Below are 27,846 nucleotides of genomic sequence, written 5' to 3'. Positions count from 1 at the left end.
TCTACAAACTTGTTTAGAATTAAGTAACTTTCTTACCTTAAAATTTCAGCTGAAAATTCCTTATAGTTTGGCCTGGAGCTTCCAATCTTCACCTCAAGCCCTGATTAATACAAGATTCTGCCTCCTCTGCAAATTCTTCACTTCTTGTTTTTCTCCTCCTACAATCTTTCTTCAACAAGACAACCTCGAAAACTAGATTCTCCTAGCTTTCAAATGGCACCAATTTCACTAAATTTGCTCATGCCAATTGCCGAAACCAAGCTTTTGAAATTCTTCTTCCTTTTTATCTTCCTATCGCCTTCCGAGTTCAAGGATTAAACTGCCACGTCACCCCATACTTAGTGCCTCCAGCCAAACCAATAAATGAGCTTCCTCATTTAATATGTTTTTCTTTTCCTTTCTCCACAACTCCTATAAATAAATATAGATTTCCAATTGTTAAGTATTTAATACAACATTCCCTTAACTAGACATGCTTATCTAGGAAACTTAGAGTTCGGGGTTTACATTCACTTCCCCCTTAAAGAAATTTCGTCCTCGAAATTTACCTGATATGTCATTTGAAAAGTTGGGGATATTTCTTTCTCATTTGTTCTTCAAGTTTCCAGGTAGCTTTCTCGATTCCATGATTACGCCATAGCACCTTCACCAAAGGAATCGCCTTACTTCTGAGTACCTGGTCTTTCTTGTCTAAAATCTAGATGGCCTCTTCCTCATAAGATAAATCTTCCTTGAGCTGTACTGGTTGTGCTGCTAGTATGTGCATAGGATCGGGCACGTATTTCCTTAACATTGACACATGAAATACGTCATGAATACGAGTTAGCTTCATCGACAACTGCAACCTATATGCTGCTGGACCAACTCGTTCCACAATTTCATATGTTTCGATGTATTGTGGACTTAACTTTCCTTTTCTCCTGAGCCGAAGAATTCCTTTCCATAGGGACAGTCGAAGAAATACCCGATCTTCGACTTCAAATTCTAGTTCTTTTCTTCGTTTGTCAGCATAGCTCTTCTGTCTATCGCGGGCTGCCTTAAGATTATCCCTGATAAGCTCCACATTCTCTATTGTTTGTTGAACTAATTCTGGACCCAATAATTTTCGTTTTCTGACTTCGTTCCAACATACTAGGGTTCTGCAAGGTCGACCGTACAACGCTTCATAGGGAGCCATTCCGATACTAGAATGGTAGCTTTTGTTATATGCAAATTCAATCAACGGTAAATGTGTATCCCAACTTCCTTTGATTGTAATACACAAGCTCTTAACATATCTTCCAGTGTCTATATAGTTCTTTCCGACTGTTCATCTATTTGTGGATGAAAATCCGTACTAAAATGCAATTCAGTGCCCATAGCCTTCTGTAAACTAGGCCAAAATTTTGAAGTAACCTCGAGTCTCGATCTGACACTATCGATACTAGGGCTCCATATTGACTGATTATCCTATTCACATAAATCTTAGCTAGACGGTCTAGTGTAAAAGTAACTTTTACTGGTATAAACTTGGCCGTCTTGGTTAGTCTATCGACTATTACCCAAATACCATCATATCCTAAGGGCGTCCTAGGTAATCCAAACAGGAAGTCCATTGTCACATGCTCCCACCTCCACTTAGGCACTAGGAGTGGATTGAGTAATCCTGCTGGTCTTTGTCTCTCAGGTTTCACTTGTCGACAGACTATACATCAATCCACATATTCTGCTATATCTCTCTTCATCCTAGGCCACCAGTAAGATCTCTTCAAAGTTCTATACATCTGGATGCATAGCATAAGCAGAACTGTGTGCTTCCTCCATAATGGCTTGCTTAAGCTGTAGCTTACTAGGCACACATATTCTTCCCTCCTTCTCTAGCACATTATCTGCTCTCAATTGAAAGTCAACTTTGATTCCTTTACTTACATCATCAGCAATTTTCTGAAGGTCAGGGTCTTTCACCTGATCCTGCTTAAGGTCTTCTACTAGGGTAGGCCTTACCTGGAATGTAGCTATCACTTCTCCTGACAGTCCCACTGATAAAGCGGTTCTAGAATTCCTGAACTCCTGCAATAGCATTCCTCTCATTGAACCAATAATGGCCTTGGGTCCCGAGGATTTCCTACTTAATGCGTCCGCTACAACATTAGCCTTACCAGGGTGGTACTCGATGGAACAGTCATAATCTTTGATCAATTCAATCCATCTTCTTTGTCTTAAATTCAACTCTTTTTTATCAAAGATATATTTTAAACTTTTGTGATTTATGAATATTCTGCAATGCTCTCCAAATAGGTAATATCTCCACAACTTCAGAGCTAAAACAACTACTGCCAGCTCCAGATCATGCGTAGGATAAATGCTCTCGTGCTTCTTAAGTTGACGAGAGGCATATGCAATCATTTTCCCATCCTGCATCAACACACATCCCAATCCTTATCGGGATGCATCATAATAAATCTCAAATTCCTTTCCTGGAACAGGCAAGGTAAGCACTGGCACTGATACTAGTCTCTATTTCAGCTCCTGAAAACTATGCTCACATTCTGACGACCACTCAAACCTCACGCCTTTCTTGGTCAAGTTCGTTAATGGAAGGGCTATCTTAGAGAAACCCTCTACAAACCTCCGGTAATAACCTGCCAAACCTAGGAAACTGCGTATCTTTGAACAGTCGTGAGTCGTTCCCAATTAACTATTGCTTTCGTCTTTTGGGAATCTATACCGATACCATCTGCTGAGACAACATGCCTAAGAAATATAACCCAATCTAACCAAAAATCACATTTACTGAACTTAGCATACAACTGCTTATCTCGCAGCGTTTTCAATACTATCCTCAGGTGGGTTGTATGATCCTCCCTATTGCCAGAATATACTAATATATCACCAATGAATACTATCACAAACTGGTCCAAGTAGGGATGAAATATCCTGTTCCAGATCATGCGTAGGATAAATACTCTCGTGCTTCTTAAGTTGACGAAAGGCATATGCAATCACTTTCCCATCCTGCATCAACACACATCCCAATCCTTGTCGGGATGCATCACAATAAATCTCAAATTCCTTGCCTGGAACAGGCAAGGTAAGCACTAGCACTGATACTAGTCTCTATTTCAGCTCCTGAAAACTATGGTCACATTCCGTCGACCACTCAAACCTCACGCCTTTCTTGGTCAAGTTCGTTAATGGAAGGGCTATCTTAGAGAAACCCTCTACAAACCTCCGGTAATAACCTACCAAACCTAGGAAACTGCGTATCTCTGAACAGTCGTGGGTCGTTCCCAATTAACTATTGCTTCTGTCTTCTGGGAATCTACACTGATACTATCTGCTAAGACAACATGCCCAAGAAATATAACCCAATCTAACCAAAAATCACATTTACTGAACTTAGCATACAACTGCTTATCTCGCAACGTCTTCAATACTATCCTCAGGTGGGTTATATGATCCTCCCTACTGCCAGAATATACTAATATATCATCAATGAATACTATCACAAACTGGTCCAAGTAGGGATGAAATATCCTGTTCATAAGATCCATGAATACCACAGGGGCATTTGTCAGTCCGAATGGCATTAGTAGAAATTCATAGTGTCCATATGTTGTTCTAAATGCGGTTTTAGGAATGTCAGCTTCCTTCACCTTCAGAATTTTTTTAATACGTGCTATTTTAAAAATTCTATTAAGAGTTTATCTAAAAAATATATACCATTATTCACAAATTTAGATATGTGTAAATCATACTTAAATATTTAAAATGACCTATACATTAAAGGCACGTGAGTACTATTTAAATTTAGAATATTAAAAAAAATCTCAAATTTTCAATTTAATTTCCACATCTCTTAAGTACTTATATCAAATTTATCTAATTTATATTTTATAAAACTTTAGTTTAAAAAATAGAAACAATTAATTCTACATAATTCAAATGATGAAAATAACAATATGTAAATATATTCATATGCAACAATTTTAGACATTTAAATCCATGTGCAATGCACGTATTATTAAAATAGTTTATTTTAAAAAGTACCTAATCAGTTTAGTTTGAGCATACTTAAAGAAAAAGTTTAATTAAACTCAATTCATCATATCTAAAGTTTTCATACTGATCCAACAATTACTCTCTATAGTTAATGATGTTGGGTTTAATGCCCAAATCTCGTTGTTTGTAATGTAATAAACTATTTATTGATATTTAACAAAATAATTATAATTTTATTTTATATTTAATTTTTCATAACTTAATCCAATCAAGCAAAATCTCAGGTTATTATATGAAATCTGGAATAGTATGTGATTGACATACGGGTGGATCATGTTCAAGTAATAACTTTAAAGGTATATATAGTATATGGATAAGGTTGGGTGTATTATCTGGTGACACTATGAATACGACCCACTTTATAATTATTCAAATGATTTAATTCAAATTGTTCATGTGGAGACATGTGAGTGAAGGTATCCTATACAAATAATTTAAATAAGACTGAACCAAGAAATATTAAATCTCACTTTGTAAATCTATTAATTGAAGTGATTTATATTTCATAGGATAATCATATGTAACTCGATATTAATCGTGAGTGAGTTTTGAACTCTCATCTATAAGGGTCCGTCCTTTTATTTGCATGAGTGAGAGTGGCCCATGTTGCCGACTCAATATGTCTACCATTTTGGGGACTTGACCGATTAGGGAGCTGACAACGTAACTTCACAAGATGGAATTCGCTCATTCCCGTATAGGGTAAGTAGATGAATAGTTCTAGTGCTGACTTTGGGACTTAAACAATGGGGCCCCACCCTCTCATTGACCCGAGAGGGACTTGGTTTATGATTGGACCATAAACAAATTGTTCATTAAAGGATCAATGGTACTTGATGACATAGAGGTAATTACAGGGGTAATACAGACATTTGATCCAACTATAATTATGAAAATCTCGTGAAGGATCAACTTACGAATAATGATTATATCCATAGATGCAACTTGCCCTACAGGGCATAAGAGTGTTACTATAGGTCTATAGTGGTTTGCCCGTAGTTAATGAATAGAAATTAATTAATTCAAGAGTTTAATTAATCTCGGATCATTGGAGCTTATAATCTATAGGCCCATGTCATAATGGATCGACAAGGATCAAGATATTGAAAGAATAATTTGAAGTGTTCAAGTTATTTAAGGAAACTATATTTATTATATTATATACAATTAATATAAGTTATAATGTATTTAGATACATTAGTAGATAGTTAATTATGAATATGATTCAAATTAAAACTATATAATATGGGAGAATAAATATATTTGAATATAATTTAAATATTTCGTTATTTAATATGAATTGCTTAAGGTAAATCAAATTCTACACCTATTTGACCTTCTATGAAGTATCTTTAGGAGGCTAAGTCATTGAACCAATATTTCTATGGCTAATGTAACTTAGTTGATTTAAAACACAACCCTTTGATTTTATATAGGTCCCCTATGTATAGGGTCGAAAGTGAGATCTTATGTCTAAACTTCCATCCTATATTGCTTTTATTTGTTCTAAACCTAATCTAACCATTTTCATATTATACAAGATTTTGAGTATATTAATTTAGATGAACGATCTAAACTAATAATAAAACTATAAATCAATAAAAGAAAACTTAGCATTGAACAATTAAATTCTAATTGGTCTTTTACATATTAGACTTCTACTCCTATATTATCGGCAATCAAATATTTAAATCCCCAAAATTAAACTAGTTCAAATATAAAATGATAAAGCACACAATTAAATTAAAGAAGATGGACCATAATGTTAAATAGAAGAGAGAGAGAGAGAGAGAGAGAGAATTCTTCTTCTCGAATCAAAGACATAAAGTTGGAGCATGAATCAGAATGAGAGAGAGACCAAGAAATGAGAGGACGAAGCGAGTGTGAGACTAAGGAGCGAGAGGAAGAAGGGAGAATGAGAACTCGAATGAAGGGAAAAAACCTCAAAATTGATGGGAAAAAGCGAGAAGAAGGAATGAGGAGCGAGAATTCATTTGAGCACCAGGCCCTCGCGCGCGATCTAGGGACAAGATGGTACTTTCAAGCAAATTCGTTTGACCAACATAAGCAAAAGATAATTTTTCGGACAAAAAATTGAATCTTGGGCCAAATTTCATTTAGTTCCTAAAACAAGTCTTCTGTACAAAAATCCTAAAATAATTGAGATAGGATTTTTCTATAAATTAGCCATATAAATTACAAGGAAAATTTGGGTCGATGACCTAATATTTCGGCCCATAATGGCAAATGACTAATTTTCTAAAAAAAATGTCAATTGACCCTTTGTTTACATCATCAAGGTATGAGATTACAAAAATGCCCCTCCAGTCTATACGATACTCATGTGCTCAAACACAATGATTGTCTCAGTCACTCAAACTTCTCGTGTAAGTGTCGTTCAATCTCGCTCTGCAAAACCATCATCCATCTACTGTCGTAATCGAAGTTCTCTACTGCTATATCGAAGTTCTTGGGTAAGTGAATTTAATCTTTTTCTTGCATGTTGTGTTGTGTTTTTTTTATGTTGGTTTCGTTTGATCGATAATGTTTTGTGGGTTTCGGGTTTTAATCGGTCGCGTATGTTTTTTATTTTGGGTTTCGATGTGTTTTTTATGTGTTCTACATTGGTTAAGGATGAAGAAGATATAGTTAGAGCCAGTCAAGGTGGAGAGCGAGTTTTGCGAGAGTGATATAGGGCGAGAGTGAGATGGAGAAGAGCGAGACGGGCGAGAGCGAGATAAGCAAGATTAGCGAGAGCGAAACTTTAACAGTATGTATTGTTAGTGATTTTTTAGTACGAACCTATTAACTGAAAAATTGAATGTTCATAAAATGCATGAGTAATTTAAGATGTCAAAATCTTTGAAAATACGTGAAGCTGATAGGATTCCCGGGCAAGTAACGAGCATGGCCCACGTTGCAAATGCCAACAAGATTGTGAAGGAGAAGTTTACTAGAAGGTAGTTGGAGATATTCAAGAGAACAATTTTTGGACGATTTGTAGACATTAAACTTGTATCCAATATCCCAATTATCCACCATATGTTATTGAGGGAAGTGAAGAAGTAGAGAGCGAACTCAATTAGTTTCTTTGTCAGAAGAAAGGTCGTCACATTTTCGAAGGATGATTTTTTATTGATCACTGGTTTGTGGCGATCCCCTAAGCGAGTTGTACGGAGTGAGAGGTCCTCACAAGAACTTATGATGAGGTACTTTATTAATCGGTCGACCTTAGACGCATTCCACCTCAATTTACTGGAAGAAGAATACAAGAATTTGGTATTTGAAAACGACGATGATGCTGTTAAAATCACCCTAGTGTATTACACAGAGGTTGCAATGATGGGTAAGAACAAGCAAATTAGTGTTGTCGATCGTACTCTATTTGAAGATGTTGAAGACATGGATTATTACAACAATCTTGACTGGGGTACAATTATTTGGCAGAGGACGCTCAATGCCCTCAAGACTAAACTAAATGATAAGGTTAGTTTATACAAGGAGAAGGTGAAGGGAAATAAAAAATATGTTGTGAAGTACTCACTCCGTGGATTTCCCCAAGCATTCCAGGTAGATGTTCCTTAACTTAAATTTATCTTTGGTTTAACATTAACATAGTTATAAATACGAGTTGTTTAGATGCGGACTTACGTGATCTTATTGTGGATAGCAGGAAGCGTTATCAATTGAAAGAGCAAGGTAGTTGTGCCTCGTATATTACGGTGGTCATGCTCCCACTCGGTGTCATTCAAAGTACTTGAGAGAGACACTTTTTAGTATCAAAATGTAAGTTCAATCTAGCCACAATATGTTTATTTGATTGTTAAATATACCCTAACCATCTTATTGGGTTGGATCCTTAATGTAGACAAAAGTCAAAGAGGATCTTGTCATGTCCAATGCTGAGAATAAGTTTTGGGACACCCTAATTGATAGACAGGCCGTAAGAAAAGTACATTTCGACACCGAGAGTTGATGGAGCTCTAGTAGTTCAAAGAGTGGCAGTAGTTTAGTGGATAGTTCTGAAGGTAAGGAAGGTGATGAGTAGGATAATTCAGAAGGTGGAGTGAGGGACGATGAATCTGATGAGGACATGAACATCCACCAGTCTACTACACCCCTAGCGAGGATATATTTCATGATGTGCTAGTGGGTGACGTATGTCCTGAACCTGAGGAGGAGCGCTCTGTACCCAAGGAGGATCGTTCTGAGCCTGAGGCTTTGGACCGTAGGGAGGGAGCCAATGTTAATCCTCTTGTATATTCATACCTGCGGAGTATTGACAGCTCCATATCGAGCTTGGACAGTCATGTATCAAACCTGGAGACAGACATGAGAGACATCAAAGCACAATTGTCAACCATTTTGTATCTATTACAGTCTATGAAAGGTTCCACGGTGTTTGAGGTGGCAAGGTCTCCCACTCCATAGACAGGCCATGATGCCACCATATCACCCATCCCGACTCTATCTTGGTCACCCACCCAACTTGTACCTAGGTCACCTCTTCAACCTTTACCTAGGTCATCTACCCCACTTCCACCTAGGTCACTTACCTCACCTCTACCTAGGGCACCTAACCCACCTCTATCTAGGTCACCTACCTCACTTGTACAGCCTAACACTATACATCTCGATTTATCTGTACAGCCTGATATCACAGCCTTTCCTATCACTGTTCAACCACCCATATGTTGGATTCAAGAAGTAAGCAACAGAAGCAAAACAGGATCATTAAGCATTCTAATTCATTAATTTTAGCTGCAAAATAAGCATGCTTATAAACTAAAATAGAGTTTCAACATTAACCTTTGAAGTACCTATTGAATCACGATCTTTAGCTGCAATCTCCTTCTTCTTTGGATGTGAATCACCACAAGGTCTTCTCTACTATTCTCTTGGAGCCTTAGATTGAGTTGTGAGACTCAAAACAAGCTTGAATTAAAGGAAATTGGAAAGGAGGTTACTGGTTTTACACAGTGTGAAGAACACTTCTTCAAACACAAATTCTCAGCCTTTAGCAACGATTGCTATATCTCCATTCCACTCAAAATTTCAGCTTTATATTGCATAACTTTCATACAACTAACAGCCTTGCATGAATCACAACTCATGCTTGAAAAATTGAGCTGAAGAAGAATGGAATTATTTTTTTTAATTTTGATTTCCAAAATCAAAAAACATTTTAATTAAAAAATTGAAATTTTATTAATTTTACAAAATTAATTTTTAAATAAAATTAATAAATTAATAAAATAATTTTATTAATTTTATTAATTTAATATCTAATATTAGATTAATTCGTCGCCAATTCAATTACCATGAATCTTTATTCACGAGTTTAATATTTAAATCATATTTAAATATTAATCGATTCTCCAATTCCTTTTAATTCCAAAATTAAACGTGTAATTATATCACATATAATTACTAATAGGCACAATAATTCCTGTTAGCTCGCCTCCATAAAAATTTTGGTTCTCATCTCAATTACCTCCGTATCGAATTAGTAAACACTTTTTTGCCATCCTACAAAGCAAGAGAACATGTTTTTATTAAGCAGATGACTATCGTCTAATACACATGGATCTCTCTTGTTGTCGCTCTCAATTGCTCTCGCTCTCATGACTCTCGTTGTCGTTACCTCTCATTTTCGCTCTCTCTCACTCTCGTGTTGTCGCTCTCTCTCCCACCCGCTCTTGTTGTCGCTCTATCTCTCTCCCTCTCAGTCTCGCTGTCGCTCTATCTCACTCTCTTGCTGTCGCTCTCTCTCTCTCCACCTTTCTCACTGTCGCTCTCTCTCTTCACCAATCTCATTGTCGCTCTTTCTCACACCCCTTTCGTCATGCTATTTACGTATCTTTTCTGAGACCACGTTCCTACAAACACCAATGAAACCACGTTCAAGAAAGTCCATTCCGTTATGAAAAACCCGTTCTGAAAACTCCATTTGGTTTCGAAAAACTCCGTTCAAATGAAGTTTAGATTTTAAAGAATTCACCATTACATGTTTGTTGTGTGTTAACAATTTTAAGTTGTAGACAAATGATTTCGTGAAAATTGTCAAATTAATCGTATAGTGACAAACAATCACATCATGATGAAAGATAGACAGACAATAAGAACAAGATCTATGTAGCGAGAGCGAGACAATTATGAGGGAAAATTGTTATAATCTCATACCACGATGATGTCAATAGTATTGACAGTCTTTTAAAAAATCGGGCCATTTGACACTATACACCTAGGTCATTGGCCCAAATTTCCAAAATTACAATCACCCCTCTTAAAAACGAGGCAAAGGAAATAAGCTGGAGGGAACGCAGGCCGCGAAGAACAACGTTGATCGATGTCTTCAACTCCGAAAAAGCGAACCAAAGTCAAACGTAATACGAACTCCGATGTCGGTTCTCGAGGCGATTCGTCTGTTTCATCTTCTACAATGTTGCTGAAGTCTATCAAGGAACCGCCTCGCGATTTCTTCCCCTCGAAGGATGATCTTGCTGCGCTAATTACTGTACTCTTCATCGCCTGCTTGATTTTTGTGAGTTGTGACTTCTTCGTATCTAGACTTGCAAGTCGCCAACCGAGGCCTTTCTGTGATACCGACGCTGATTCTTTGGATTTGCTTTCTGGTAAGTCTTGCCATTGTTACGTTTCTTGTGTGTTCGTGTGTTCTGGTGTTTTAGAAAATGGGAGCGAGGAAACTGGAAACGACATTGTTGAATGATTTCTTGCGTATGTTCGTTCTTTGTGAAGTAATGTTCTTCACAAGTAGGACGCATATTTTAGCTCACTTTTGCACATTGCATTTAGTTTTTCTTCTTTCACTTGCCAACAATAATTTCCAGTCGCATGAAATGACTTCTTTACGTTAATTTTTTAGCCGTTTTAGAGTGCAAAGGAAACGCCCCTTGATTAACCAAGTGTCTAATCGTCCGTGGAATATTTGAGATTAAATTTTCATCTGTCATGTTATCTAATTAAAAGTTTTTCTATTCTCTTCTTTGTTCTGATTTCATCGATTGTTTTTCTGTAAATACTTAGAGGGCCTTTCCGTTTTACCCTAATATTTGCTTTTTATAACATTATGTTTATGCCATTTATATTCTCCAAGTTGAATGTAAAGGCGATGTAACTAGTTTCATTTGAAGCGATATATTGATAATTGATATTCATTATTTTTGGTTCTTGTCTGATAGCTTACCAAAAACATGTAACTAATTTCAGATGCTTGTGAGCCTTGTCCAAGGCATGGAGAATGTCGTGATGGTAAGTTGAAGTGCCTTCATGGTTATAGAAAGCATGGAAGGTTATGTATAGAAGATGGAGTAATCAATGAAGCAGTTAATAAACTTGTATGTATTGAGTTTTTTTCCCTGGTAGCTGGAATCCTCTTTATCCATTTTTTATTTGTCAAAATTTCACGCTTTATCTAATTCTTGCAGTCAGAATGGCTAGAATCTCACCTCTGTGAAGCAAATGTCAAGTTCTTATGCGATGGAATTGGGATAGTTTGGGTTTGTTATTTTGATGTCCCTATCAAATTTTCACTTTTGTATTTATTTCCTCTTATAAGTCTCTCTAGCCTTGCCCCTTTTTGGTTCGTCGCCTCTATTTCTCTTGATGAATGAATTTCTTTCTTATTAATTGTTAAATTTAATGGCTGAAATTGAGTTGCACCTTTGATCTGAAACGACTGAGTATTTTGTTGTCAGCATACTGCATATGTAGTTTTGAATTGAATTCTTTATCAGGTTAAAGAGGATGATATATGGGATGATCTAGATGGTAAAGAGCTGGTGGAAAGTATTGGCTCTGACAACACCACTCTTACGTATGCAAAGAGTAAGGCGTTGGAAACTATTGGCGGGTTATTTCAGACGCGACAAAATTCTCTTGGGTACACCATTCGATATTTCTTATAACCCCTGAAATTTAGTGGAAACATTGTATCATTTGATTGAGTTTCTTTGCGTGCTCCTTGTGTAGGATCAAGGAATTGAAATGTCCAGATCTGCTAGCTGAAAGTTACAAGCCTTTTACTTGCCGTATTCGTCACTGGGTTTTGCAGCATGCTTTCGCTGTTTTGCCAGTTTTCTTACTGGTATTCTACTCTACAAGGGAGCTTTGAACTGATTAGGTTTTAGTTGCAATATGTTGAAGCTAGTTGATGATATTGAGATGTACAGCTTGTGGGATGCACATGGTTACTTTGGAAACTTTACCGAAGACAATATATAACAAATAGAGCTGAAGATCTGTACAACCAGGTACAAGGCTATGGCCTTTTCGATTTTTTATTTTGTATAATCATTTTTCTTTTCTGGGTTTGCCTTGTCGTCAGGGTGGTTCCTATTTCAAGCTGAAAATTTTGTCCTCAAAGGATGCTTTATCTGAATAACTTTGTTTACATACTACATAGGTTGCAAATAAAAGATCTTCCAACAAATGAATTTTAGAACAGGAAACATTATTCTTAGTAGATGCTCCTTTCTTTTAAGGGGTCTTTTGTGGGCTGATTTTCATTTTATTTTATTTTATTTTTATTTTATTATTTTTTTTTCTTAATGAAAGCTATTATTTCTATTAAAAAATTGAATTTTAGAATATGGTTTTTCTATGATGTAAGAAATCGTACTTTTGACATGAAAGAACATACAAGAGTATACAAAAGAAAGCCCCAACAAAAAGGAGTTTGGCCTTAACTATAGAAAAGGACTCCATCCAAAAGAACAAGACCAAGCTCGTGATTACAAAAAGAACATAGCGACGATTGCCCACAATGAGGCATTAAACCTAGTTTCCTCCAAGACCTCCTCACAAGATCCCTTAACCTTTCTAAATATTCTCTTATTCTTCTCAAGCCAAATGTCCCCCAAAATGACAAAGAAAGCATACCGCAAAACTTTGCCTTTCACCATCTCTTTAAAGGGACTAGGTAACAACCCTACCATCTCAATTTCATGCCCAACAAACACTAAACAACCTTATCCAACAACCCGAAAGGTATTGAGCAAATTGGTAATCCCATGACATACAATCGAGGTCCTTCTCATTCCACTCAGTACGACAGATACAACACATAGGAATATTGAACACGATTCATGGTATTATCACTCCATGTATAGCTTGCCACGCAAAACCTTGACCTTCTTTAGAATTTTAACCTTTCAGAGTAGAGAGAAAGGACAGGCAGCAGATGAAGGAGAAGGGCATAATAGTAAAGAATTGTAGCACGCATGCCTGTTAAATTCGTTTTCTTTTCTTTATTCTCCTTCTTTGACCGGGCAACTTCATCGCCTTCTACCCGTTTTTCCTTGCTTTTTCTTTTCTTCTTCCCTTCGGCCGTTTCCGGCTGCTTCTTCGCTCCTACCTCCTCCAGAACGGCCCTAATGGGTCCCTCATTGGAGTCTGTTGGAACAGTCTCTTTAGGATCCGCAACGGCCAGGGCACTTCTCCGCGAAGCCTTCACCATTTCTTCCTCTGAAAGTAAGGGCTGATTTACAACTCCGACTTCAGGTAGCCCTTCTCTCTTTCCATGTTGCTTAAGATGCTCCCAAATACCTCTTTGTCATCTCTTCTTTTCTTCTCACTTTCTGATGACGGTATTGGGAGCGCCACCTCAGGTCTGGTGGCAGGGGCACTCTTCGTGCTCGGCCCCTCTCGAATGAGTGGTTTGGCTACAAAGGGTTTTCGCCGAGGTTTTCCGGCGATTCTTTGGATAGGCTTGGGCTGGGCGGCGAGACGGCGGCTAGTTGCAAGGAATGCCGCCTCCCGTGCGGTGACGGGGGGTTGGAAAGGTGATGAAGGTAGGGAAGATGGGTTTGAGGATTGCTCGGCCATGGTTTCGGTTGGGTGAAAGAGTTGGAAAATTTCTTTGGTTTGAGGAAGGAAATTTGAAGGTCTGGTAAGCAGAGGAATTCTTAGGGTTTTCTTTTCGCGAGGGATTCAAATAAACTTCCTTAGTTGGAGAAGGGGGGAGATTTGTAGGTTGGGCCTTGATGGGCCCAACGCAAACTCTGCGTGACAGGCTTCGAGATTCTCAAAAAGTCTGCTGTTGCGCTCCTCGCATTTATGAATTAGCATAAAAGGACGTCCTTTCGTTTGCTAAGTCATCATTTCCTTGGAAGCTTAAACAATTAGACTACTCTTTCTCAAAAAGATTTTATCTTTTGTATTTTATTCGGACGGGCACAATGTTAAAGATTAATGCAATGCATCCGTTACTGCAAATGCATATTTGCGGAGGAAGGGCAACAACGCATGCATTAACGCAACACACCCCTCAACTCAGCGTATTTCTGGAGGATGGGCGCACGGTATTTCTACCAGCGCAACACTACCTCGACATAGTGCGTTTTTGCTGAGGACGGGCGCAGAGTACATACACACGCAACACACCCCTCAACATAATGCATTTATGTAAGATGGACGCAAAGTGTATCTTATCAGCGCAAGATACACCCGTCATCGTAATGCATGCCGGATGTTATTATATATATATATATATATTGCTTCATCAACAACGCAAGTCGATAAAACTTTGTGGTGTTCATTTTTTTTTAATAACTCATTCACAGCAAATTAGGAACAACGCAATGCTAAGACAGGAATGTAAATAAAAGCATGAAATTAAACTAACGCAAGCTGGAATTGAATTAAACGTAAATTCAAGTAAGCAGTAAAGGCTAATTTAAGAAAGCAGTAAATAACGCAATGAAGAAAGTAGTAGAGGAAAGCAATAGAGAAAGCGTTAACAAAAGTAGTAAAGATAGATGTTAGGGATGCTGATTGAAAGACAAATTCCTCAGGATTACCGCAATCCGCATCCCCGCAGGCGGTCAGACTTGCCTGCGCAATGTCATCACAGACATTGTTCCTTCTCATGAGATCCTGGGGCTTCTGAATTACTTGGCAGCGTTCTCGGTGTTCGATTGCGAAGCTCAACTGCCAGTTGCCCTACTTGGACCTCCAAGTTCTTTATACTGCCTGCGACTGCATAACTGCATCATTTTTCTCGATGTATTGTTTCAGCAGGGCTTCCAAGGATGATGAATTTACAGAGGTGTTTGATGTGGAAGGTTGGTTATGCGATTGCCGTTGGTGACTCTGATTCGAACCCTGGTGAAAAGCTGGAGGATTTCCTCGATTCCCTGAGTTGTTCTGTGGATTCCTCTGGCCTCCTTGGTCATTGTTACCTCCCCAACCGAAGTTAGGGTGATTCCGCCAACCCGGATTATATGTGTTGCTGTAAGGGTTATGTTGAATGGCAAACACTGATTGCGGGTTCGATGGGAACATCTCTGCAGCATGACCCCCTCCGCATTGGGTACAGCTGATTGTTGCCACTTGTGCCAGCGCATTGGGTTGCGTTGCACCCTGAGAGAGGGCACCTTGGTTTATTGCCATCGTCTGGAGGAGAGAGGTCACTGCGGCCATTTGTGCGGCCAATGTTGTCATTGTATCAGCTAGTACAATGGCATTTTCAGTTCTTCTTCTCTTAGGGCCTCTTCCCCCATACCTGTCGTCCACCCAATCATCCGTGTTTCGCGAAATGAGATCCAAGATGACCTTGGCTTCAGTGTAGGTCTTGTCCATAAATCCTCCTGCTGCGGAGACATCAGCAACAACTTGCGTTGATCGATTCAAGCCATTATAGAAGATTTCCATCAGAACGCAATCGGGGATCCCGATATGCAGACAGTTCTTTACCAGTCTTTTGAATTGCACCCAGGCGGTGCTTAGAGTCTCATTCTCCATCTGCTCGAAATTCAACACATCCCTCCGTCTCCTTGCGTTGACGGTTGGCGGGAAGAATTTCTTCATAAACCGCTCTACCAACTGGTCACATGAAGTGATTTCGTTTGGCTCCAACGAATGAGCCCACCTCTTTGCCTCATCCCTCAGTGTGTACGGGAAGAGGTACTGTCTAATTCCCTCAGGAGTCACGCCAGGAATGGAGAAAGTATTGCACATCTCCACGAAACTGGTCAGATGGGCGTGCGGGTCTTCACCTTGCATACCTCCAAGCTGTCCTGCGTTTTGGATCATTTGAAGCATGGCCGGCTTAATTTCGAAGCGTGCATTCTCCTCAACCATTGGTCTTGAAATTCCGGGCGAGAAGTCGTAAAGATTTGGCGCCGCATAGTTTCTCATAGGGATATTGCGGTCGGTAGCAAGAAAGACAGAATCTTGCGCTGGCCGATTCGCCCCTTGATTTCCTTCGGGCCTTTCATTATTTGTCATGTTTGCTCTTCTTCGCCTAATTCGGTTCTGGCGTGCCCTTGCGCAAAAAGTACGCTCGATCTCTGGGTCAGCTTTGAATTCTGGATCAGTTCCAGTACTCATAAATCGTCAGCCTACTCTTCGCGATAAACAGACAGTTCAGCAGAGATCTGTCCTGCAAAATACCACAAGAATATTCAACACTAAACCGTTACCAATCCCTGGCAACGGTGCCATAAACTTGTAACGATAAAAAATGAAATGTTATGCTATGTTGTATCGCTTATGCACACTACTGATGATGAATGGATCAAGTTCACGTCCTCGACAACGGCGTCATAAACTTGTAACGATAAAAATGAATCTCTATTTTTATCTATTGCGCTACTTATGAATGAATGTGATGATGCTCTATATGCGCTCAAGTGCTTTGCGATAAAGATATTATTGCGATACTACGTCCTAAGTGTATGCGTTGATGGTAATATGCTTCGTAGTATGCGATGATGTAGTGCGTGTCACAAGTTTCCTTGTGTTGGAACCAAGTATAATTCCAACGCAAGTTTCTCAGAATGACCTGAAGTCGAACACGGGGATTGTTATCGTTTAGATGCGATACTAATGTGGTAAATGCGACCAGTTGTCATAAAGAATAAAGAATTTGGTTTATGCGGAAATGTAAATTGCGATGAAAATTAATTGCATTAAAGTAAATTGCGATGATAAAATAAATGTCTAAACTACTATGATACAGGGCGAGGACTCGCTGTGAAGTTGTACAAAAGAATTTAATGAATGCGATGGCAAGTCTTGTGAATGAATAAGAAAAAGAATGAGTAGAGGGAAGGGACATCGCAAGTTCGTCAATCTCGTTAAGGACGCAAATAAATAACTTGTATTTCTACAAGTTATCAGCGACTTTGAGCCATTGTGCCTTGAAGATAGCTAGGGCGAGCACCTTCAACCAGGCGCTCGCCTGGTTGCGCCTTTTGTCACCTTGCTGTGCCTTCATCATACATGAAGGTGAGTGCCTGTCTTCCTTTCTCTTCCTTTTTTCATTCAATTTTTTTTTTGTAACTAGTGAGAAATGAAAAATCACGAGAAGAAGATTGATTATATAAAGACCAGACGAGTCAAAAGATTAGAAAGATAAAAAATGAAAAAGAACGAGAAAGAAGATACAGAAGAGGAGAAGAAGTAGAAGTGGAAGAAAAGGTAGAAAAGTGAAAAATTACCGTACAAGAAGAAGAATAGGAAGAGTCAGGGAAGAAAAAGAAGAAGAAAAGTCTTAGTTATGAAAATGCACGCCTTCATTTTTCAATAAAGAGAGTTGTTTGCATGTTGCATGTAGTATCTCTCCTCCATGAATGCCAAATGGCCATCTATTTCTCTCTTCCACTCTCCATGACTGCCAGATGGCATTTATTTCTCTTTTCCAATCAGTATCTTGCTAGTATCATTTTCCATTTAAGAAGAAAAGCCAACCACTGAACAAATGACATTATAAACATATTCTGTTTAATTGCATAAACTCACTTTCATAGAACTATTTGTTTTCTAAATTACATATGCTTTTTTTTTGTAATTATCAAAAAAGTTGATTTTTAATTAAATATTAAATAGCTTGATTGATATTTTTTGTATTTTGAAAATTAAATACTCTTATATTTTACCTATTATAGTTTTAGATAATATTTATTTATTATTTTATTAAGGTGCGCCTTGCTTAACTCGGGCGATGCCTTTTTATCGCCTCGCCTTGAGGCAATTGGGAGACTTGTTGCCTTAGGGTTTGCCTTGCGCTTTGAAAACACTGATTTTTATCAATCTCATTGGTATGTTGTCCTTCTAAGCTATCTTAGGTCTAAAAATCAATTGTTGGAAGAACATTTTTGGAGTGAATTGTGAGGATGCTAAGTAGTTACCTGGCCTATTTGGTGGGGTGTGCAGTTGGTCAGCTTCTTGGATCCTATCTGGGTCTTCCTTTGGGGGATAGCTCGAGATTTTTCTCCATGGGGAAGTGAGTACACACAATCATATCTAGTGGTTTTTCTCCATGGTAATACGTCTTCAATGGTGTGTTCTTTGTAGGAGAGAGGAAGAGGATCTTTACCATTTACTTTGGAATTGTGAGTTTGTTACCTCTATGTGGAATAGGTCCTTTAGGACATTTGGGCCTGTGCTTGCTTGCAATAGAGGTTGTTGTTTGGTGTTTGAGGAGGTTCTCTTGAATTCTCATTTTTATGACAAATGAAGGGTTCTTTAGCAGTCTTGTTTTTTTTTTTTTTGGTTTTTTCGTGTGACATTTGGCATGAGAGGAATAGTATAATTTTTAGTGGGTTTGAGTGGTTTGGGGGGTGATTTTGGGATGTGGTTAGGTTCAACCCATCCCATCGGGTGTCTGTTAATATGATTTTTTTTTTAAACAATCAGCTCAATAGGATTCTTTTCGATTGGAGCCCCTTTCTACATTGGGTTTGAGGGTGGTTTTTTTTTTTTTTTTTTTTTTTTTTTTTTTTTTTAATTAATATATATATAATATAATAATAATAATAATTTAAATTTATTATTATTATTATTATTTTCCCCTTTCTATCCTTTCATCTTCCTGAATGCAAGTTTGGTTGCTTAAAAAAAATCAGTTTCCTTCATTTAAGCTTTATTGAGATGCAGAGTCCTATCTATGCTTGAGTATGCATCTTTTAACTCTTTGATTTCCCAAACAAGATTCTTTTTGAGGTTTATCGCATTGAGTTTATTGAAGTCCAAAACCTTTTTGTATTTATTGCCTTAAAGTTTTTGTTTTATATTATCGAGAATGTCTTCTATTGTCAAGAAAATAGAAGCATAGACATTTTGCAGATACAAATTTATTTTACTCTCTGTCTGTCTTCCTCGCAGGTTTGTGAAATACTTGAGGAAAATGCTTTGATGTCAACAAGAAACAGTGGTCAATGTGAATCATGGGTTGTTGCTTCGAGGTTACGTGATCACCTTCTTTTGCCACGAGAGAGGAAGAATCCTTTGTTATGGAGGAAGGTATCATGTCCCTCCTTGACTCTCATTTTCTCTTATTTCATTTATAATTAATATATCTCACCTAGAGCTGAAGAACAATTTAACTTGGTTCTCAAGAGCTATCAAGTTATAAATTATTTCATCACTTTGTTTTGTGTTGCATGATTTTTTTTTAATGTTAAACTTTTTTTCTGAAATAACAATCTGATTGGTGAATGGAGTTATGAATATTTGGGCTTCGGAGTTTGCTATTCTACTTGGGTGCTTAAATTCATTGAAACCTACCTAAAATTAGATTTTTTTTCCGTATCACAACTTTAGATGATATAATTTTTCGATTCATTATGAGATTTATTCTGTTAAATAGGTTCTTTTTGGATTTAGCCTTGGCTAAAATTTGTTAACCAAGTAATTATATGCAAGCCTATGCAGTGCTAATGAACTCCATCAGTAAAGAGATCACATGGTCTTCTCGCCCTCTCCAGTTGCCAATTTATAATCTCAATTCATTCTTGATGCTTTCCCTTGTAATTTTTGACCACACAAGTGCATTGAGATCTTTTTGTTTTATTTTTATTTTTATTATTTATTTATTTAATTTTATCAGTTTGTTTGCTTGAATAAGGTTTGACAATTAATTTATCATATGTAGGTAGAGGAGTTGGTTCAGGAAGACTCACGAATAGATCGTTACCCGAGACTAGTTAAGGGTGATGGAAAAGAAGTATGGGAATGGCAAGGTATGAAAGTATTGCTCTTTCTTTTATTTCTCTTTCTACCTTATATAGAATGGAACATTCTCATCTATAGATAAAATTGTGGTGAGTGGATGAAGAATTCAACAATGCAGAAAACACGTGCCAACATGAGTGTAGCTTAGTGGTTCTAGGCTTGTATCTGCAACTTCACATGAGATGAAATATTCTGAAAAAGAAAATTCGTATATTTCTAAATTGTGTAATTAGTGAATGTTTATCCCAAACATTTTTAAGTCACATGTAATGGATTTTAGTATTGAATTTGCAATTGGATCTGGGTTACCGTTAAATATTTTTAAAAGGTTAATGATAAGGACTAAAATAGGTGTTTATAATAATTGAGGCACTGAAACATAACTTTTCAAGTCAAGAGTTAAAAACAGAATATTGAAAACTAGGAACGAAGACGAATAAATTTGGAAGGTCATAGTCCAAAACAGGAATTAAACCTATTTTCTTAAAGCTTAGAAACACTAAAAGGAATTTATGTGTTGGAGGCTCAACGGGTCAGTGAAATGCCCATGCATCCGGGTGAGGGATATGAAACCTGACATGCTATCTTTTTCTATCTCCACTACATTCTGATATCCATGTTCCTGTTGAACAGTAGAAGGCTCTTTGAGCTCTTCAAAGGAAAAGAGACTGGCCACCAAATCCAATTCCGGGAAGGCAATGGGAGTAAGTACTGACCAAATGTATAGTAAAATGGAGAACGGTGAGTCGTGAAATGATCTTTTACACAAACATATGCTTGATCAAGTTACAGAATTTGTTTTTGCTCCATTGTCATGTGATAAACTTCTTGACTTTGAAATATAACTAAACCACATGCAGAGCCAAAGCCACTAGTTTTGTGATATGGTGCTTGTCCAGGTGGATACTATAGCTTAGCTGGTTGATCTGTCTAGTTAGAGATGGCATAAAAGCTTAATAGGAAATAATCATCAGAACAGGTACACATTTTGCAATTAATATTTAGAGTCCATAATTATTATGCTTTAGTTGTTGTATGGTTGCCGCGAATTGTTGAGTGAAATATTTGTTGGGGCGTGTAAACTGCTTCCGTGGCGGCAAATTTGTAGGGTAGAATGTATCATATCGTATCATTATTCCCTTTTCCTTTTATCTCAAGATGACTGTCTTTCCCCACCCACCTTGAGAAATGCCATTTTTAGGACTTTTTTTGGGTTTGCACTTCAAAAGTTTTAAAAAAACTGTTTTTATGGATTATTATTTTAAAGGGAGACAATCAATTATTGGAACGAATTATGCTTAATCACAAAGTCAAATTTATGGATAAAAGAAATCCATCTGGCATGCATGTGATTGATGTTTTTGGGAATGTAAAAATTTCAAAGAATAATGATCAGTGAGAAGGATATACTTCTTTCCCAATCAAATAGTATTCTCATTGATGAAGAGCTTGCACTAATGAATAAAATTCCACTCCAGCTCATATGTAACCCATTCTCGTCTAGGATCACTTAGCTCTTAACTAAAATTAACTTGATTGGGTTAGAGTCTTGGGACAAAGCTGCTCCAATTCCAATGCCATTAGTATCTACTAGGGGTGTTCAAAAAAATCGAAGATCCGAAAAAACTGAGCAACCCAACCTAACCCACCTGGTTTGGGTTGGTTAAAAAAAATTGGTTTGGTTTGGGTTTTTTTTAATGAACCCGAATAGGTCAGTTCTGTTCTCGGGTTCGTAGGAAAACCGTTCGGTTCGAACTGAACCGACCCAATGCTATACGATCGCCTACCAAATGCTACACGATCGCTGAGCTCGGCTACATGATCACTTAGCTCGGCTACACGATCGCTGAATAACAAAATGCTATACGATCGCCTACCCAATGTTATATGGTTGTCTACCAAATGCTACATGATCGCTGAGCTCGGTTACACGATCGCTTAGCTCTGCTACATGATCGCTGAGTAACAAAATGCTATACGATCGCCTACCAAATGCTATACCATCGCTGAGCTCGGCTACACGATCGTTGAGTAACACTAGATGATCGCCCACAAAGACCCCGTGATCGCTTACCCGGAACTACCAAATGCTATATGATTCGCTTACTAAATTGGAGGCCTATCAAATATCCGAAATATTCCGTCAATTTCCGCTTTTTTAACCCTTTTACTTGACACGAAAAAAATGTCAAGTAAGAGCTTCTTATACTTGACTTTTTTTGTCCAAAATCATATTACTTGATGTTTTTTCCACATAAACATCAAGTAATTAAAAATTACAAGTATCAAGAAATGTAGATTTTGTAGGTTTTTTTATTGGTGATTCCAAGTTTTTTTTTTTAAGGGAACTGATGGAACTGAACCAACCCAACCCATTTTTTTTTGGTTGGTTTGGTTCGGGTTCATAATTGAACATGGTTAGTTTGGGTTAGAAAAATACACAAATCGAAGCATAGGGTTGGACCTAAAATATCCCTAAACCCAACCCAACCCAACCCACGAACACCCCTAGCATCTACCGGTGTTTCAAATTGTCTAAAAAAATCAGGCCAAAACTGAAGGTGACATTAACTTGGACTTGAGAGAATTAAAACTGTCAAAAGCTGTTTGATTCCACCTTTTCTTAAACTGTTTGTTTAAGGATCAAGAATGGTGAGTTTTTGATAAATTTGCGATTGAAAGAGGCAAGACCAAAGAAAGATTGGACCTCTTTAACTAAAGATAGGATAAACTAGCCCTTGATTGCCTTAATTTTAAAGGATTAGCTTGTATCCCCGCATGGCTAACTATAAAACCCAAAAAGAGATTATGTCAGTCATAAAAACACCCTTCTTCAAGATAATATAAAAAGTGTTCTGATCATGAGTTGCAAATATTACCTGAAGGTGATCAAGACATTCTTCAATAGATTTGCTGTAGGTTAAAATGTCATCAAAGTAAAATACAACATATTTGTTGAGGAAGGGTAGAAAAATTTGGTTTGTTAACCTCCTAAATGTGTTGGGGGCATTGGACAACCCGATTGGCATAACCAACCATTAAAATAACCTTTCATTTGTCTAAAGTGCAGTTTCCTCTCATCACCAGGTCTGATCCGGATCTAATGGTATCCACTGTGTAAGTCAATTTTAGAAACAAATTGTGATGCAGCTGGTTGGTCCACTAGATCAGAAATTTGTGGTGGTGGGAAGCGATAATTTATGGTTATGCGTTTTATTGTGCAGCTGTCAACACAAAGGAGCTGTGATCCATCCTTTTTTTGGGGCCAACAAAGCTGGAACAACACAAGGGTTGAGACTTGCTTAGATATGCTTTTCGTTGAGCAATTCTTGGATTATGTCATGTTAGACTTGATATTCTGTAGGACTCATTTTGTGATGAGGTCATGTGGGAGAGAAGATCTGGGTATATGGTCAATGTATGTTGGATATCTCTTAAAGAGGGAAGACCATTGGGGACGAAAGTTTTCTAAAGCTTACTAACCTTGCTGTCCATAGCGGTAGTAAACAAAGGATGTGCTGCTTCTTGAATGAACAGAATCAATGTAAACTTAAAAGCATATTTATGAAGGCCTCTTTATTGGGCAACAGAGGAAAAAATTATCCCTTTTGTTTTCCTAATCCATTCATTGGTTGAGATTAATTTAGGATTGATAGGCAAAAGAACAATCTTTTTCTCCATCCAATCAAACTCAAATGTATTGTTGCTTCCTCGGTGTATAGTTTGATTGTCATATTGACATGGTCTTCCAAGTAACATCTGACAGGCATCCACATCTAACACATCACAAATGACTTGGTCGGTCTTTGTAGTGACCTCCAATAGAAAGAGGTACACCATGCAAAGTTCATTGACAAGAACCTCTTCTCCTTTTTTTATCCTGCCCACCTTAAGTAGGACTTTTTGCATCACTCAAGAAAGCACTAAACCATCAACTTGTGTATATTCAAGGTCGTCATTAATGATGAAAATTTAATGCCATGGTTCTAACTACAATTGTTTTGCCCCAGTTATAAATGTTTTGCCCTAGTTTGTTGCGATGAAAAGATGGTTTTTGCCTTGAATTAAAACTGCTCTATGTGATCAGGGCATCCAAGTCCCTCTTGATAACTTTCCCATGGGAAATTGGACTGAGTAGCAACACTTTAGGTTCCATTTTGAAGATTGACAAAAATTGATGATTTTCAAAATTATATCAAATTTTCTCCGATGCTTTTTGCAAATCCTAAAATGTCCTCAACAATATCTTTGGTCTACCGTGTAATTAAATTTTGTCCATATATTTGAATATCAACTAAATTAGATTATAGCCTAAAAGCCTCCCCTCCCGTTTTTTTGAATCTTGAGATAGAATCTTTTTTTTTTTTTTTTTTTTCCAAATCTCACTTTATCCAATTCCCCATCTTTTTGTATTTCATATTATTTTTTGCGCATTATGATATTTTATCTTATTTTTCTGTATTTTGATACTTGTTCTATTGTGAACTTGTTATGCATTTATTTTATTTGACCGATAATTCATTTTTATTCTTAATGATTTTGAAGTAAGTAGTCATCATCCATCATCATTTAACAGTTATTTTTTGGTTTTGTTTGACAAATTTTCCTCGTTCCATGACTCTTAAAAAACAAAGGATTTTGTTTGATGACAAGTGATAAAAATTCTCGGTATCATGACTTTCGAGTTATTGAGATTTCTATCCTAGAAATCCATCTTTCAATCAATTGGTAGACTTAATCGAAAGTAAGCTCTTCCCCTCCTCCAGCAACATTATTTCCTATTTGACTATATATGATGATAGTTTCAACAAGTCTAACATTAATAATATTGTTGAAGACATGTATTATCCTTGACCTTTCAGATTTGGATTCATGTACATTGGCCTTTGACATTAAAGAAGATTCTGTTTTTAACAGTAAGTTTGTTTTTAAGAAAGTTATGTACTTGCTGTCTCTTAATAAAAATTTTGAACTTAAACTTCTCGATCAAATCAAACTTCCTTTGAACTTTGTTGCAAGAACTCTTCATGTGGTTGGTATATACGAGCATTTGCTTACAAAAAAAGTGATTTGTGGATTGTTTGCAAATTAAATAATGTTCATCAATGTTCCTTTGACATTGTTAAATGTGGACATGTACAGGTTACGTCGTGGATTGTATTTAAGTGTTTGAAGTTGTTTTTTTGTTTTTTTAATGAACGGCAAGGTGCATTGGTGTCCATATTATGTCATAAGCTTAATGAAAAGGCTGTATGGCGTTGAGTTATAATTAGGGGAGCTCGCATTGAATTCAATTTGGGGCACTCCCAAGTCCTCATATGTTCTTCTGCCGGCATTCTCTCTCATTCTAATTGAAAAGAATCCAGGTGCGTCGTATTACAAATACAACGAATTGTTTAAATACATACATCACTTTTAATCATAACTATTATGATTTGTCACAAGAAGTAGATGACAAAGGTAGATTCAAATACTATTTTATTGCTCTTGCTGCTTTAATTCATGCATGAGATTACTCTCTTCCCATCACGTTAGTTGATAGTGCAGCGTTAAAGAACAAATTTTATGGTACATTATTATTAGCTTGCACATTGGATGAAAATTCACAAATAGTTTCCGTTGCATTTTCATTGTTGTTTTTGAGAACGATAATTCATGGGTTTGGTTTTTCTACAATTTGAAATCTGTTTTATTTGAGCCAAACAAAATTTGTCATTATTTCTAATGGTTATAAGAGTATCTCTAAGGGTGTGTTTGAGGCACCCATAAGGGTGTTAGTGTTGCATACAATTATGCTGAACATGACTTATGTGCTCTTCACTTTAAGAATCTTAAGATAAGTCACAAGTTAGCTCTTATTAACCACCTCATTCCATGTGTGTTAGGACATATACAGTCATTGACTATGAATATTACTTGAGACAATTTGATAATGTTTCCCTATTAATAGCACTCGAATTAGAACAAGTAGGCAAACCTTAATGGGTGAGGGCATTTTGTGCAAGAAAACAATGTTCTTTGATAACCACGAATATGTCTAGAAGTATGATTTCAAACTTGAAGGAAGCGTGTGAGTTACCTGTTCTAGGTCCCTTGAATCCATTAGTAATTTGATTTAGAGATGGTTTTATGAACTTTGTAGTAATTTGAGTTTCCAAACGTTCAACATTTTTCTTATATGTAGATGAAGTGTTTTGATTAGTTTTAGGGAAAAGTAGATCCATGGAGGTGTGTTGTTGCCAATTGAAGCATGTCATCTGCATATGAGGAGAGAGTATTGAATGCTAGAAGCTCAAATTCCTACTATGTTCATAAAACCATCTCGGGATTAAACCATAAAGGAATTCAAGAAGAATCTGAACATAACTTACTTGCTTGCTTCAAGTTTGAATTCATAATTTCAGATATATTCGTGGTCATCAAAGAATATTGTTTTCTTGTACAAAATTCCCTAACTCATCTAAGTTTGCCTATATGTTCTAATTGGAGTGTTATTGATGGAGAAACATTATCCAGTTGTATCAATGACTATATAGGCCTTAGCACACATATGGAATGAGTAGTTAATGAGAGCCGACTTGTGGCTTTTTTAAGATGCTTAAGCGAGTAAAAAACACACAAACCATGTTCAATAATTGTATGCATCGCTAACACCTTTAGGGATTGATACTCATTCGAAAAAATGACGAGTTCATTTGGCTCACTCAAAAAGTGGATTTTAAATTGTAGAAAGATCAAGCTCATGAATTTTTATTCTTAGAAATGATAATGGAAAATGCAAGGGGAACTATTTGTGAATTTTCGTCTAATTTGCAAGTAGATAGTAATATACCAATTTTTTTCTTTAACATTGCACCGTCAATGGACATGATGAGAAGAGAGTAATAAAGTAGTATCAGAAGTGACCTAGATTGAATTGAATGAAGTTCCTAGCCTCTCTAAGCCTTATCATAACTTATATTAATGTCATGTTGCCTTTTAATGAGCTTATGACATTGCATAGACAACAAGACAACTTGTTCATATATAAGACTTTGTAAACTTAGATACAATGCACAACATGGCTTGCCTATGGCCATTTTTTACAACTTAGATACATTGATGTTCTTATTGAAATTGCAGACAATCCACAAACCACAATTTTTGACTATTAGATACCTATTACCAACTACATGTCCATTACCAACTACTTGAAAAGTCCTTGCAACAAAGTTCAAAGGAAGTTTGATTTGACCTAGAGATCTTAAGTTTGAAGTTGTTTTTAAGAGTGAGCAAGTATATAACTTTCTTCTGTTAATGTCAAGGTCACATGAATCGGGATCTGAAAGGTTAGAGATCTTGATAGGGTTATCAAAGGATCTAATGGAGCACCTTTTTCAAGGATATTGGCACTTGCATGCACTGTAATTACCGAATTTGGGGAACGGATGAAACATGGTAACCACAACACATTGTTGTGGTGGGAGTTTTAACTAACAAACTTTTAACCATCATACATCTTTATTTTCAACAATCCTATTAGTGTTAGACTTGTTGGAGCAATCACGGTACATAGTCAAACAAGAAATAATGTTGAAAGGGGAAAACCAATGAATCTACAAAGTGATTGAAAAATGAATTTCTAGGAATAGACATCTTGATACTAAGTCATGATATCGATAATTTTCATCTCACTTGCTATCAATCAAAATCCTTAGGAAGAATAAAACCGTATCATTAGTTAAATACAATAAATGCTCACCAAGTTCATAGTTGATTAAAGATCAATGCAGAAAAATAAGGTAAATTGAGACAAAAGTGTCATAATGCGGAAAAACAATATAATTA

General features: G+C 36.9%; 2 protein-coding genes across 13 annotated transcripts; one reads left to right on the top strand and one right to left on the bottom strand.

Moving 5' to 3' along the window:
* Nucleotides 1-697: 697 nt before the first annotated feature.
* On the bottom strand, nucleotides 698-1,177 carry LOC150035920 (uncharacterized). Its single transcript, XM_090313513.1, has one exon. It carries the CDS (start codon nucleotides 1,175-1,177, stop codon nucleotides 698-700), a length of 480 nt encoding a protein of 159 aa, XP_090169639.1.
* A 9,115-nt stretch (nucleotides 1,178-10,292) lies between these two features.
* Nucleotides 10,293-27,499, top strand: LOC120078048 (Man1-Src1p-carboxy-terminal domain protein). Of its 12 annotated transcripts, none has more exons than XR_016529894.1 (13): nucleotides 10,293-10,676; nucleotides 11,272-11,399; nucleotides 11,490-11,561; nucleotides 11,799-11,944; nucleotides 12,034-12,148; nucleotides 12,234-12,314; nucleotides 19,171-19,308; nucleotides 19,940-20,027; nucleotides 20,653-20,760; nucleotides 20,880-20,998; nucleotides 24,882-24,935; nucleotides 25,226-25,385; nucleotides 27,142-27,499. XR_016529894.1 is itself a non-coding variant. In XM_039032234.2 (10 exons), exons 1-10 carry the CDS (start codon nucleotides 10,391-10,393, stop codon nucleotides 20,900-20,902), a joined length of 1,185 nt encoding a protein of 394 aa, XP_038888162.2. In that variant the 5' UTR covers nucleotides 10,293-10,390; the 3' UTR covers nucleotides 20,903-21,239. The 12 variants fall into 12 exon arrangements, 1 of the variants encoding a protein (XP_038888162.2); XR_005481895.2 differs by having other exon boundaries at nucleotides 25,162-25,385; XR_016529893.1 differs by having other exon boundaries at nucleotides 25,226-27,499.
* The last annotated feature ends 347 nt before the right edge of the window (nucleotides 27,500-27,846 follow it).

The sequence above is a fragment of the Benincasa hispida genome, chromosome 5 (genome assembly GCF_027475165.1).
Source record: "Benincasa hispida cultivar pf3 chromosome 5, pf3_genome.v1.1, whole genome shotgun sequence".
Taxonomy (NCBI): domain Eukaryota; kingdom Viridiplantae; phylum Streptophyta; class Magnoliopsida; order Cucurbitales; family Cucurbitaceae; genus Benincasa; species Benincasa hispida.
Note: the sequence above shows the minus strand (reverse complement) of the source record. Positions and strands in the feature narration are given on the sequence as shown.

Coding starts and splice junctions, on each gene's coding strand:
- LOC150035920 (XM_090313513.1), bottom strand. CDS start 1,177: ATGGCTCCCTATGAAGCGTTGTACGGTCGACCTTGCAGAACCCTAGTA.
- LOC120078048 (XM_039032234.2), top strand. CDS start 10,391: ATGTCTTCAACTCCGAAAAAGCGAACCAAAGTCAAACGTAATACGAAC. Junction 11,562..11,798: donor ATGGAATTGGGATAGTTTGG/GTTTGTTATTTT, acceptor ATTCTTTATCAG/GTTAAAGAGGATGATATATG. Junction 20,761..20,879: donor GTATAGTAAAATGGAGAACG/GTGAGTCGTGAA, acceptor AACCACATGCAG/AGCCAAAGCCACTAGTTTTG.